This window comes from Myodes glareolus, chromosome 7 (genome assembly GCF_982192425.1).
Source record: "Myodes glareolus chromosome 7, mMyoGla1.1, whole genome shotgun sequence".
Taxonomy (NCBI): domain Eukaryota; kingdom Metazoa; phylum Chordata; class Mammalia; order Rodentia; family Cricetidae; genus Myodes; species Myodes glareolus.
The window spans coordinates 3,850,034-3,864,298 of NC_142032.1; the positions used below are offsets into that span (position 1 = coordinate 3,850,034).

Consider the following 14,265-nt stretch of genomic DNA (forward strand, 5'->3'; position numbering starts at 1 on the left):
ACCCTGTGGGGGTCATGACACACAGGTTGAGCATGGCTAATCTAGCTAGAAGCACACGTCACAGTATGACATGGGTCTGTACTGAGACCAGGGCCACGGACAAACAGGGAACTCTGATGCAACAAAAGAGAAATAATATTCCCAATGATTTAGAGGTGACAGTTTAACTGAACATAAGCAATAAATATTAAATATTTAAAAATTAGTTTGCATACATTATTCTTGTATTTTACTGAAAAACCTTGGAAAGTAGTACAGTGTTAAAATACTGGACTTGTTTTTGTTTTGTTTTGTTTTGGTCTTGGTTTTTCGAGACAGGGATTTTCTGTAGCTTTGGAGCCTGTCCTGGAGCTAGCTCTTGTAGACCAGGCTGACTTCGAACTCACAGAGATCAACCAGTCTCTGCCTCCCAAGTACTGGGATTAAGGGTGTGCACCACCACCACCTGGCTTTTTGTTGTATTTTTAAAATAACTTCCCTTAATAACCAACATCCCAAAGCATAGCTTCTAATGACTTCCCAATTCCCTCGCACCCGAGCATTTTACTCTCACCAGCTGAAATGTTAACAGAGCAAACCAACTTAGAATTGGGAAACGTGGAATGGATGATAAAGGATCTGGGTTTGCCAGTTTGCCCATCTGCTAAGAGCTGAAGATTAAATGAGCCATGTGGGTCACTGGGGGAAACAACACATTGACTATAAAACCTGCACAGCACGCTAGCGTGTAAGGAGCATGACTGCAGGCAGAGAAAGTCTGGCCTGGAAGTGAAGGCTCCAGAACCCCAGCTTCTAAGTGTTGACCTGCTCCCCTTCACAGCCGACCTCACACACTGCCGACAAACATGAGTGCACTAACAACATTGCATAAATTTACCTTCAGCCCTGTAGATAAAATATATAAAACATACGAACTTTTTATTTAGAAGTGGGTTCCATAACCAAGCTATCTCATTACATATGAAAGTATTTCAAAGTGGGGTGGAAAGGAGGGGTCTCGAGCATTTTCAACAGGTATAATTAATTACCTTGTACACTTAGGATACTCTACTGGTAAGATAATTTCAAATACAAGTAATAGAAAACTCAACTGAAACTAGCATAGCCATGAGTCTGAAACACACTTGCCAGTATGACCTCAATGTCCAGACAACAGGAGGCCATTAGATTGGTCCCATTAAGTCCCCCACTCCTCAGGTAGAGAGGAGCTCACAGAGTGATGTCAGTCACCAAGATTACATAGGCAGCTAAGAGATGCTAGGGAGGGGGGCTCTCGGCGCCTGGCACCTACCCCAGCTTATGTGAGTGGTTCATGGTGACTGAGCGAGTTTTCCTCAGAAGATCCCATGCTCCTGTAAACAACCCCAAATAAACTCACTGATTCGCCAGCGCAAAACTGGGGGCAATCATGACTGGGGCCGTTACTGCTGCCTTATCGCAGTTTAGGGAACATTTGTTGATACTCCGGAAATGTTAGTATCAAAGCCCTGAAGACGGGACTTAAGTTTAACTATATTCCATAAAGTAGGAACTCCAACAGAAGATCAGTGTCTGTCCAAGTTTGTTTTTTATTGATGAAGGCCATGACCAAAAGTAACTTGGGGAGTAAAAGGTTTACCAGGCTTACAGGTTACAGCCCAACATCGAGCGAAGTCAAAGCAGGAATCTGAAGGCAGGAACTAAAGCAAAGACCTTGAGGGAACACAATTTACTGGCCTGTTTAGCTGCCTTTCTTACACAACCCAGGCCTGCCTGCCAGGGATGAAACACTCAAGGTGAGCTGGCTCCTCCTGTATCAATTAGCAATTAAGACAATATTTCAAAGTAGTGGCCACAAGCCAATCTGAAGAAGGTAATTCCTCAACTGAGATTCTTTCTTCCCAGGTATGTCTAGGTTCGCACAAAGTTCACAGAAATTTACCATCTCACACGAAAAAACAAACAGACAGAGAACTCACATACCCTCCTTGCCTCACATAGTGCGAAAGAAAAGCCAAGAAGCTCAGAACAAGGAACTGGCCATTTGCCATCTCATTGGAGACCAAGAGTGCTGGCACCAGGACCCGTTCAGCCTTCAGGTCTGTGAGGCAATGCATCTCCGTCCTTCAGGGCACCCAGACTGCTGTGAGTTAAGGCAGATGAAGTCCAAATGTTCTGATCTCGGATATACACAGACAGACAAACAGACAGACAGACAGATAGATGATAGGTAGACAGAAGATAGGAATGTCTGATTTCGGATACACACACACAGACAGACAGACAGACAGACAGATGATAGGAATGTCTGATTTCAGATACAGACAGACAGATAGATGATAGGTAAACAGATGATAGGAATGTCTGATTTCGGATATACACACACACACACAGACAGATGATAGGAATGTCTGGAATATACAGTCAACTTTAGTCTCAGACTTTTTTCCTTTTAAGAACTAATTCCAATGCCACAGCACTTTCCCTCACAGTTTGGCAGGTATACCCACTCCTATCAATCATTAAAGATGTACCAAGGAGCTTTTTGTCCTCCATGAAGCTGATGAGGGACTGTTTCATTCAAATCAAATGGTTGGCATATAGTCACATTGACAGAATAAATTAAGATTGGGCAAGAACCCATTAAACACAGTAAACTCACTTCTTTAAAATTCATGAGGAAATACAGCTAAGTCTCCCAGAACATGAGAGATTTAACATCTACAGAGCATGTGGACACGTGTGCACTCTGAAGACCCGCCTGGCCGAGCATTAGGAAGGCTAACATAGAGAACAGTATTCTTCGAGGTGTCTGGACTGCCACTAATCTGGGCAATATCTAATAACTCAAACTTGTGACACAGATCAATGAACATGGTGTTTCTGTTATACTGGGTTGGTTTAGAATTACATTGCTTGAAAGCGGGCAGTCAGATAAAAGCTTTGGTCAAAGAATTCCTTTGGTATTTTAAAGCAAATACACGTTCTTTTTCAAATTGTCTATAATTCAATGTTCTGTAATAAAAAGAGAAATAAAAAGTATACAGCTATCAAATTACCAGACAATATGCCCATATAACAACCACCCAAATAGATAAACAGGTAAACCCATTCTCTCCTACTCAAATCACACTGATTTAATAGCCAAGCTTAGTTTCCCATTTCTGGACTTTATACCAATGGAATCAGAAAGTCTTTATTCTTTTTTATTCAGTTTCTATCACAACATTCTGTTGTGCACACTGCTCCTTTGAGATTACTTTGTTCCTTTTCTTGTTCCTACATTATTATACAACACAGTCTTATTTTCCCTTCCTACTCTTTCTGAGCATTTTGGGACATTTCCACTTGAGGCTACACAAGGCATCCTTCCTTAAATGTGTCTTTTTTGAGGTCATTCAGACAGCAGACTTGACTACAGCATCATAATGCAACATCTCAGTGTTTCCACGGTGCTTCTATAAGAATACAAAGCCCTTAGAGATCTTGAGTTGAAGAATCTTTTGTTGTAACATTGAAACCAAATTGTAAAAAAAAAAACTTTGAATTTTATAAAAATAAAACCTTTTTAAACCTATGAAAGGTACTAAGAAGAGTATAAAAGGCGCCGGGCTGAAGTGGTGCACACCTTTAATCCCAGCACTCGGGAGGCAGAGGCAGGCAGATCTCTGTGAGTTCGAGACCAGCCTGGTCTACAGAGTGAGTTCCAGGACAGGCTCCACAGATACAGAGAAACCCTGTCTCTAAACACCAGGGGGAAAAAAGAGTATAAAAGGCAATCCAAAGACTGAAATTTTTGCAGATAATACACATGGCAAAGAGTTGGACTTCAAATATATGGTGCATATTAAATATTCAGCAATAAGAAAATGAAAGTAAATGAACAAAAGATGGGCCAAAGATTTGAAACGAACTTCCTCAAAGAAGACAAAAGGACAGCTAAAAAGAGCAAGAAAAATTACCAGTGGCTTATATGGTATTGCTTATTTGAGAAAGGTGAATGATATCACAGGATGCCATCAGGTATGTGTGCCATCACGTATGTATCATAGACATGCTCTGTGTGTATGTGACATCACATATCTGTCATAGACATGCTTTGTGTGTGTGTGCCATCACAAATGTATCATATACATGCTCTGTGTGTGTATGCCATCATGTATGTATCATACACATGCTCTGTGTGTGTGTGTCTGCGGGTGTCAGGCCAAGCCCTGGTAAAGATGTGAACACTGGAGCCCTCCTGATTCGCAGTTTATCTGAACAGAGGCTGCCATTCTAAAATCCCAGCAAGTACTGAGAAGATAAATGTGCTGTAAGCTCTGACCCACAACTCTACTTCTAAGAAGCCATCCTAGAGGAATAAAAACTTGTGGCCATATACACCATAAAGAAAATATTTTGTTTCCAAACACTTTATTCATAATTGCCAAAAAGTATCTCTCTCTCTCTCTCTCGGTGGGTAAATACAGTGATAAATCCATAAACAAAACACTAATCCAGCAATGGACGAGCAATCAGGCCACTGGCTGGAACACCAACGACTTGGACAAATCTCAGCTGAGATGAGTTAAGGGAAAGAAGCAGTGAGACAGCATGCTGAATGAAGCAAGGGCAAAGAACAGGTCAGTCTGGGTGAGAGGCAAGCTGGCTGTGAAGCAGAGGCCAGTGACGGAGTTCTCTGGGGTTTGAGAACGACGCTGGAAATTAGAAGAGGCTGCCCAGAAATGAATCTAACTTCACACAACTGAAAATGAAGGTGCCCACGCTCAAATGAGAGCAAACAAAGAAACCAACAACCAAGTCCTCACACCCACTTAGCATGCACACAGAATTAACTGGAATGGGGCTGATGAGAGGGTGTGAGACCATAACTGGATCAGGCAACAGAGGAACCTGAAGCCACCATCTGGATCATAATCGTGAAAGGGAGTTTTAAATAGTCAGCTTCCATACTTTAAATCATACTGACTACAGCACAATGACGGTGGTAGAATTCGGGCTGGCGGGAGATTAAGTAGAGAGGGACAGTCAGCCGCTTCCTAAGTAACTGCAATGAGGCATGGAGTATGGCGTGGAATGGGACACGGGGTGAGGCACACAGAGAGGCACACGGTGAGGCACAAAGAGGGACACACAGTGAGACACACGGGGAGATGTGGAGTGACGCACAGTAAGGCGCACAGTAGGGCACACAGTGAGACACATAATAGGGCACACAGTGAGACGCACAGTAGGGCACACAGTGAGGCGCACAGTAGGGCACGCAGTGAGACGAACAGTAGGGCACGCAGTGAGACACACAGTAGGGCACGCAGTGAGACACAAAGTAGGGCACACAGTGAGGCGCACAGTGAGGCACAGCATGAGGCACATCTTGACCACTACAAAGACCTACGGTCTCCTGGACAAGAGGCGGCTGACAGGACAACAAGCTCACTGAGGGGCAGGTTGCCTTGGGACTTTTACATGGTGTGAAACCTCAACCCTGTGGATACCTTGTGGAATGCTGGTTTAAAACACGATAAACTGCACAGTCACCAGCTTATACACATCGTATTAAACACGCTGATTTATAAGTCCCAGCAAGGCATAAACATCCGTTCTCTTCTGTCAGGAAGCCAGGGAAAGAATTCCAGGGTCAATTTCCAATACAGTACGTGTTTGTTTACGGATTCTACATAGGGAGGTTCAGAGCCTGGGTCTCCTTGACATTAATGTAACCACCGTCTGAACTCACTGCCAAGACAGACACACCAGATACTGTGCTCATTCTTCCAGCGCTCTTCGCCCTTCCTCTGCTTTGTTAGTCCTGTCAAATACTTCCGGGTCAAGCCGAGGATTGTGCTTGTTAATGATTTAGCTTTATTTCTTGTCCTTTGAAGATGCACATTACTGCTTTTTTTTTTTGATTTTTACAAATCACAATCATGTGCCTTTATCCTCAGGTCTCAGTGACTACATTAACTCTGTGTGGTCACCTCAACGGGAAGCTTTGTTGTGTTTGTTTTTCTAACACTTGAGTGGCTTTATGTTTTGCTTTTGAAACCTTTAAGGTTCTTCTACTTAAAATTTTAATCTACATCTCTCTCCACTCTGTACCCAGTAACACTGATATAAGAAACAGGAAAACACAGTAACTCATAGCAGTGAGGCAATTCTCAGAGATTTCTCACCCTTCTCATCCTTGCTGATAATATAGCAAGGGAGGGCATTCAGAAACCATGTGAAACAATCTGTGACAAGTAACTCTGACTATAAACTGCTGTGGGGTACCCTTCTGTGTGCTGTGAATATGTGTTGCTCTCATCGGCGGATAATAAAGCTGCTTTGGCCTACAGTGAGGCAGAATCAAATGAGACGAGAAAGTCAAACTGTATACAGGGAGGAAGACGGGCAGCATCGAGAGAGATGCCAGCCAGCACAGGTAAAACCACAAGACACATGGCAAAACAGATTAATAGAAATGGGTTCATTTAAAAGAAAAGAGCTAGTTAGAAATAAGCCTGAACTGTTCAGCCAAGCATTTTGTAATTATTATTAAGCCTCTGAGTGATTACTTAAAGCGACCACGGGACAGGGAGGACAGAGAAACCACCGTTTAGAATAAACTGGGGTTTGTACAATTATGAGCAAATGCTCATAGCAACATTATTCGATAGCTATAATGGGGAAACTGGAATATCTATCAAATGACCAATGAAGAAATAATATAATATGAAATATTGATGGGCTGGCAGCTTGGTAACCTTGCAGACAAAAGTTCCTGCTATACCCTCATACCCTGAATCCAGAGGGAACATCAAGAACTAAACTGTCATGGCCTAAGAAATGTCATGGCCACAGAACACCTCAGGATGGGGAAATCAACATCGAGTTAGAAGTGCTCAGCGCTCCAGGAGGCAGAAGTCTGAGCTGAGCCACCATCATAGGAGTGGACCGCAAAGGTACAGGCTCGGCGTGTACGCCTCCACCAGGAAAGGACTCCCAGAGATGCGCCTGCTTCTGCTGCAATGCAGGAATGAGGACCCCCGCACATCCCCTCGGGCACTCAAGGACAGTTCATGCAATGGAAATCAGCAAAAGCAATATATAACATTAATCATCTCGGGATATAAATCACATGACCATCTCAACAGATGCAGAAATAGCGGAATGACCACCCCCTACTCCCTCCCGACTTCTTTAAGAGACTTTCACCTAGAAATCTTCTGCTTGTCAACCCAGAGGATTTGTGACTTGAGAAAGTGAGAGGTAAGAGGGGCCTTTGAAAGAACTCACTCCTGCTCTGTGTGTTGAGGACACCATTCCTGCTGGCTCACACAGCAAGGGTGTTTTCTGGCTTAAATTGCTAAAGATTTCCCTTTCACCACTGATGGCTTGAGAAGAGTTTTGATGACAGCTGTTGGAGTGCTAAGTGGTTTACGCATTTGAAAAGCGGGCAGGGAAAATACCATCCAAAGAGTGGACTGAGTGATTGCAGTCATATGGTACAGGTGCCTTCAATGGGGACCGAAAGAGAGGAAGCAGACACTAAACATGAGAGTCAGAACATGGGTGAGCAACAGGTGACGGACTAACGGCTGCCGTGCTAGTGCCCAAAGGATAACAGGAAACTCAAAACACTTTCAGCTCAGGGATGGGAAGACAGAGGGGAAGACAGCTCAGTCGCTCCTGCAGAGCCTGCAATGGTGGCTCACTGCCCTCCTTCCGAGTAAGCAGCACTGTGTCATGCTGGAAGACAAGCAGGCTCCCCTCTTGCTGAGGAGCTGGCTTCACACTGTTTGGTGTCAGCCGTTTGGTCCCATGACCATTTGAAACAGAGAAGAGCTAAACTAGGTACAAGAATCAGCTCAAATGCTTTACCAAAAGCAACAGAAATCCAGGATTTGGGAGTTTATCTGCTCTTGGCAACAATATAGGAATTAGACAAACAGGAATCCAAAGGTTTCACTGATAAATTTCAGAAACACGTTTAATATAAAGTGTGACTTGGGACTTCAGGGGATACCACAGCGTGACACGGAATGAGTCTCAGAGGCCCTGGGAAAGGAGCGGCATATACAGGCAAACCTGAACCGCATGAGTTACCCGGAGGGTGGAAGAGAGGAAGACTGCACACAAGACAGGAGTATGCTGGGAGAGACAATGACAGAACACCAGAAGAACCAGCCAGCAGTCACGTGCCATGACTTCAAAACTGAAGTCAAAAGGTATGTTACATTGGAGAAGAGGTTTTGCTTTTGTTTCCACAGGAAATGAGAGACTGTGGATTCATTCTGAGTTAAGAAAAATCAGGATTGATCAAGGAAGACCCCTTGAGAAATCTCCAGTAGGAACAGATGGCCCAGATGTCAAAGTTCTACATCCAGAACAGATTCAAGACTGCTGCCTGAGATGATCAAGCCTCACAGGATACTCCAGTCAAGACTTAATCATAATTCTAAATTTTCTTTAGGTCTCCCTAAGATTATCAGCACCCCCATTCGGCTGGAAGTAGCCTGGAAAACTATGCCCACATTCCTAAAAAATGGACTATGGATATTTTCCTTTGTTTACAATGTTGGTGACAACTTGCTATGGATAATGGTCAGGAGAAAAGTTAAACAAAGGAGATTAGATTCAGAGTTCTTGTTCTTAAAAAAAAAAAGAGGGGGAATGGTGTGGGACAATGGTCTGTATTCTGTCAAATATATTTTAAATAAACGCTGATTGGCCAGTAGCCAGACAGGAAGTATAGGTGGAACAACCAGACAGGATGTAGAGGTGGGTCAATGAGAACAGGAGAATTCTGGGAAGAGGAAAGCTCTCTCGGCAGTCCTGACCCAGCCACAGAAGAAGCAAGATGTGACTGTCTTGCTGAATAATGTAACGACCCCCGTGGCTAACACAGACAAGAATAATGGGCTAATATAAGTTATAAGAGTTAATAAGAAGCCTGAGCTAATGGGCCAATCGGTTTATAGTTAATGTAGACCTCTGTGTGATTCTTTGGGACCTAACAACTGCAGGAACCGGGCAGGACAGGAAACCTGACAACACTGGGAGAGGTCAGAGTGGCAGGAACACAAAGCAGCAGGCAACCAACATCTACAGTCAAGACCTACAGCAACAGATTCACGCTTATGAGGCACTATTCACTCAGTCGTTCCATCTTTCTCAGTATAGAATGCATGAAAAGTTGGTGCCCACATTCAGGGTGAGCCTCTGTACAGCAAAGAACAGAAACCTCACAGGTATGCCTTGACACAAACCTAATCTAGACAACTCTTCATAGAGATTCCCTTCAGGGCATTTTGTATTGTGTCAATTTGACAATCAAAACTAATCATCACAGACATATACACATAGGTGTACACCGGGTAATCATCACACACATGTATATACATATGTGTATACACATATATGTGTACACCAGGTAATCATCACACACATGTATACACATAGGTATACACCCTGGGTAATCATCACACACATGTATACACATAGGTGTACACCCTGGGTAATCATCACACATGTATACACATGGCATGGGGTAATCATCACACACACGTATACATATAGGTGTGTACACTAGGTAATCATCACATACATATATACACATAGGTGTGAATATCGGGTAATTATCACACACACGTATATACATGGGTTGTACATGGGTAATCGTCACACACGTGTACACATAGGTGTGTACACCGGGGAATCATCACACATGTATACACATAGGTGCATACACCGGGTGTATACCTAGGTTTTTTTCACTCAAAATTTCATGTAAGGGTTCATCATCAAAGCAGAGAGGGCAGGAACCTAGAGGCAGGAGCTGATGATGCAGAGGTTAAGGCGGGGAGCTGCCCTCTGCCTCGCTCAGCCTGCTGTCTGACAGATCCCAGGACCACCAGCCCAGGGATGACACCGCACACAAGGGGCTGGGCCCTCCTCATCAATCAAGAATTTAAAAGATGTCTTACATCCAGAGCTCAGGAAGGCATTTTCTCTACCACGGCTCCAAGCTCGTTTCAGACAATTCTGGCTGTGTCAGGTTGACAGAGAGCGAGCCAGCACACAGAAGAAATGTATTTAAGACGAGAGTGACAGCTACCTAAAGACCTGCAGTGTCACCGTGGCTTCTTAGTGGAGTCAGTGTGGAGAGGGTGGAGGGGGTGAAATTCTAGCTAAGCTGTGGCTCACAGTAGGCCACAGTGTCTATGAACCCACCTAGCCCACCTAGCAGTAACTTCCCTGGCCTTTCAGTGTAAGGTTAGAATGTGTGTGCCTATAAATCAAGTAGGAAAAAACACTGACAGCTTCCAAGACAGCTACAACCTGATTCAGATAGTCGTTACACCGGTGCACAGTGGGAATCAGTGGCACCATTGAAAACGTGCCTGCCACAGTTCTATTTAACTAGCTTCCTTAAATAATACGGATTTTTGAGGTTAAGAAATATTTGCTTTTCCATTTCACATAAGGGAAAAATATCATAAAATCATTTTCATTTCTGTAATCATTTACTAAAATATTTTATCACATTCCCCAACAGCAATAAGAAAATTCCTTAGAACCTATAAATATGGAACGACTGAGATTCAGAGGAGATGGGTGACCTACTGAAAACAGCACAAAGAGCTAAGATCAGAGCCAAGCCCTGTCTACAAATGGTTTTCCTGGTCCTGGCCCAAATGTGTTTGCCATTAGAAGTCTCCAGAACAAGGAGGTAAAAGAAAAAACAAAACAAAATAAAACAAAACAAAAAACCATGATGCAGTGTGTGAGAAGCGGCCCTAGCAAACTTCCTAACCAGAAGCTGGTTCATCCACTCACAGGCTGACCCAGTGCCTGGCCTGAAACAGCAACAGAGGCAGGCTGGCTTGACTGGGATGTCCACAAACTTTAACTTCTTTCAAATTTAGTGGTAGTCTTCTAAAAAAGTAAGCTAATGAACTTCAAAATATTCTGTCTATGCATTTTCCTAACAATGAGATGATTTTAAATTATCTAATTTACATTTCACTACTAGAAGAAATTTAAATGACAAAGAGCCCATCAAACATATTTGATCACACACAGTGATTAGAATATTATAATTCAACCTGATAAAGGGAGTCATCTCTAATATATGATATACACTGAACTAGCTTTCTTTTCCCTAAAAAAAGAGCAACTGAATTTAAATATATGTACACAAATTCAGAAGTTCCAAACCTTAAATTTCTAAATACTTTTGATGCAAATTCATTCACCTGTGAATTTTCACACGTAACTGAATTTTCTAGTATATGTTGGTCCATACTAATTTATATCAAGCGTTTTAATTTTAATGTCTTAAATATTGTTCATTCAATCATAACTCCTAGTGTTTTCTGAACATACAGTGAATCTCTGTTATTATCCTTAACGTTTGATTTATTCTCGGGGAAAAAATCATAAACCATGAATGCCTCTCCGAGGTTCACCTTTAAGGGAAATGTGAAAAGCAGGCCTGACCCTCCCGCACAGGTGCTGGGTAAATGTGCTCATGGTATTAAGTGTTTACACACAGACAAACATGGTGGCTTTCAGAGCAGAGGGCCTAGTGTGACAACGATTTTGAACAGGTAGGAAATGAGCAGAGAAGGTGAAAAGGGAGAAAAGCATTTCAATCCCCGACCGGCCGTGGAGATGAGCGATGAGACACAGCACGTATGGCCCTATCGATGGATCAGAAGAGACTGCGGTAAGCAGATTGCAGCTCAATTATAAAAAATAATCCGTTAGTGGATGACAGAGAGGACCATCTCCAGAGATGCTTCTGGTTATTAAACCTATCAGGCATGAGCTAGCTCAAAGGCTGGAAAAATCAACTGGTCCACAGGTGTTTCCTGGCTCACTGCCACTCCCGTGGATCGCCATATGGCCCTTGGCTCCACAGTAAACATGTTACATAGATGCAAGGATATGGCACACACATAAATATTTGAAGAATTTACTATATGTCTCTTAACAGGAAGCATTTGTGGACTCCAGTGGAGAAGATACAGGAACCAGTGTGGACCCTGACAAGATCCCCAAGCGAATGACTGCTTGGCACATGGGGACAGGGATGAGGGGCTTGAGTTATTGACGGCCAAACTACCCAGACAAGCTGGGGGCTGAGTGAAGCTCATGCTGCAGTCTGCTGAAGCTGTATGCAGGGTGAGGGCTGCACCTCATGAGAGGAGCCGTATTTGTCTAATTTGCACAAAGTCCTGGAGGACAGCACCGAGCTACACATCCAGGAAAATGTTCACAAAACGGCTGGTGTGAGGTCCCACAGCACAGCTGTCCCACCTGGAAGGGTATCTTCCCCAAGCCCAGGGTCTTTTCATTTATAACCACGTGGATGAAAATGAGATGCCCTGTTCAGCATGCTTCTGGGACTAAGAACACGCTCCTCTGAGAAAGACGTGTCAATCATCCACTGTAAAAGTTACATCAGTTAAAAAAAAAAATCAATACACAGTTGTCCATGTAACATAATACAGAGCATTTTCCAAAGTTGGTTAAGTTTGGAATTCCTTTTATCTTAAGGACTATCTTAATGGTCATCATAGAACCTTCCACCAACAATTGATGGAAGCAGATGCAGAGATCCACAGAGAAGCACTGGGCCGAGCATCTGGAGACCAGCCCAAGAGGGAGGAGTGATAATATGAGCAAAGGGGTCAAGACCATGATGGGGAAACCCATAGAAACAGCGGACTTGAGCTAGTAAGAGCTCACTGACTCTGGAATGACAGCAGGGGAACCTACACAGGACCAAACTAGACCTTCCAAATGTGGGTGACAGTTATAAAGCCTAGGTAGTCTGTAGGGCCACTGGCAGTGAGACCAGGATTTATCCCTAGTGCTTGAACTGGCATCTTGGAGCGCATTCTCTTTGGAGGGATACCTTGCTCAGTCTAGATACAGTGGGGAAGGCTTTGGTCCTGCCTCGAAGTGATGTGTCAGACTTTGTTGACTCCCCGTGGGAAGTCTTACCATCACTGAGGAGTGAATGGGGGAGGGGGAGGTTGGGAAGGGAGGAGGAAAGGAGTGAAAACGGGGATAGATACATAAAATGAAAAAATATTGCATTAAAAATTCTCATATAAAAACTTCCTTTAATAATACACAGAACTCAAGATCTGGGAACATGACCCTACTCAGAGGCAGTCACAGTGCTCCTGGCTTAGAGACCCTTCAAGACAGAACCATGTTTTCTACCACACATTCAACATGTCAGCAAGCACACATAATAACTACTCAATTAAGAATTGAATTGATTCAATTCTAGAAGATCTAACTAATCCATGAGGAATGTGTGCTATTAATTTCAGTAATTAAAGTAGTTTCATTTATTTATGTGAAAGGAGAGGGCAAAGTGATGTCTTCCTACTGAGTCCACTGGACACAAAGTGGTATAAAAGATCTCACAGAACTACATCACAAGTACAGCCCATCTGCTCTGTGGGACATTCATAACATGCTTCAAGAAAAAGAATAGTAAGGTAAGTAACTGACGAATGATCTGACAGAAAGAACACATGCACATGCATGCACACACGTACACGCGCACACACAGGAGTAATGAGCTAAAGTAAGCAAAAAACCATTACCTGAAGAAGCACACACAGACACAACATGCACACGCATAGGCACAGGCACGCACACACACACACACACACACACACGCACACACACATGCACACACGCACACACAGCAAAGCCAGTTACCTGAAGAAACACACACATGCACACAAGCACACGCACAGGCACAGGCACATGCAGACACATGCACACGCACACACACTTGCACAAGCGCACACACAGTCAGCAAAGCCAGTTACCTGAAGAAACACACACATGCACACAAGCATAGGCACAGGCCTGCATACACACACAGACACACACACACATGCACACATGCACACACAGCAAAGCCAGTTACCTGAAGAAACACACACATGCACACAAGCACACGCATAGGCACAGGCCCACACACACACACACACACACACACACACACGCACGCACTCACAAGTGCGCACACAGCAAAGCCAGGTACCTGAAGAAGGTGACAAAGAACTGCACGAGGTCCATGATGGTGTTGTGCTGGGAAAATGCGATCTGAAAACCAAAACACAAGAAAGCTTGAACTTGCTGAGCCGAAACTCTTCGGAACATGGAGATGTCTCACAGCACATATAATGATATTTCTAACTCAGCAAAGCAGCTGGAGTTACCATACCATAAATAAAATAAATACACGAAAACTTTACCTAGAAT

General features: G+C 43.5%; 1 protein-coding gene across 1 annotated transcript in view; it reads right to left on the bottom strand.

The window, feature by feature from the left end:
- Positions 1-14,265, bottom strand: part of Atrnl1 (attractin like 1) — a 542,404-nt gene that overhangs the window by 348,709 nt on the left and 179,430 nt on the right. Inside the window, exon 25 of the mRNA XM_048424018.3 lies at positions 14,045-14,106. Within this exon, the coding sequence (XP_048279975.3) occupies positions 14,045-14,106 (62 nt within the window). The remainder of the gene's footprint in view (positions 1-14,044; positions 14,107-14,265) is intronic.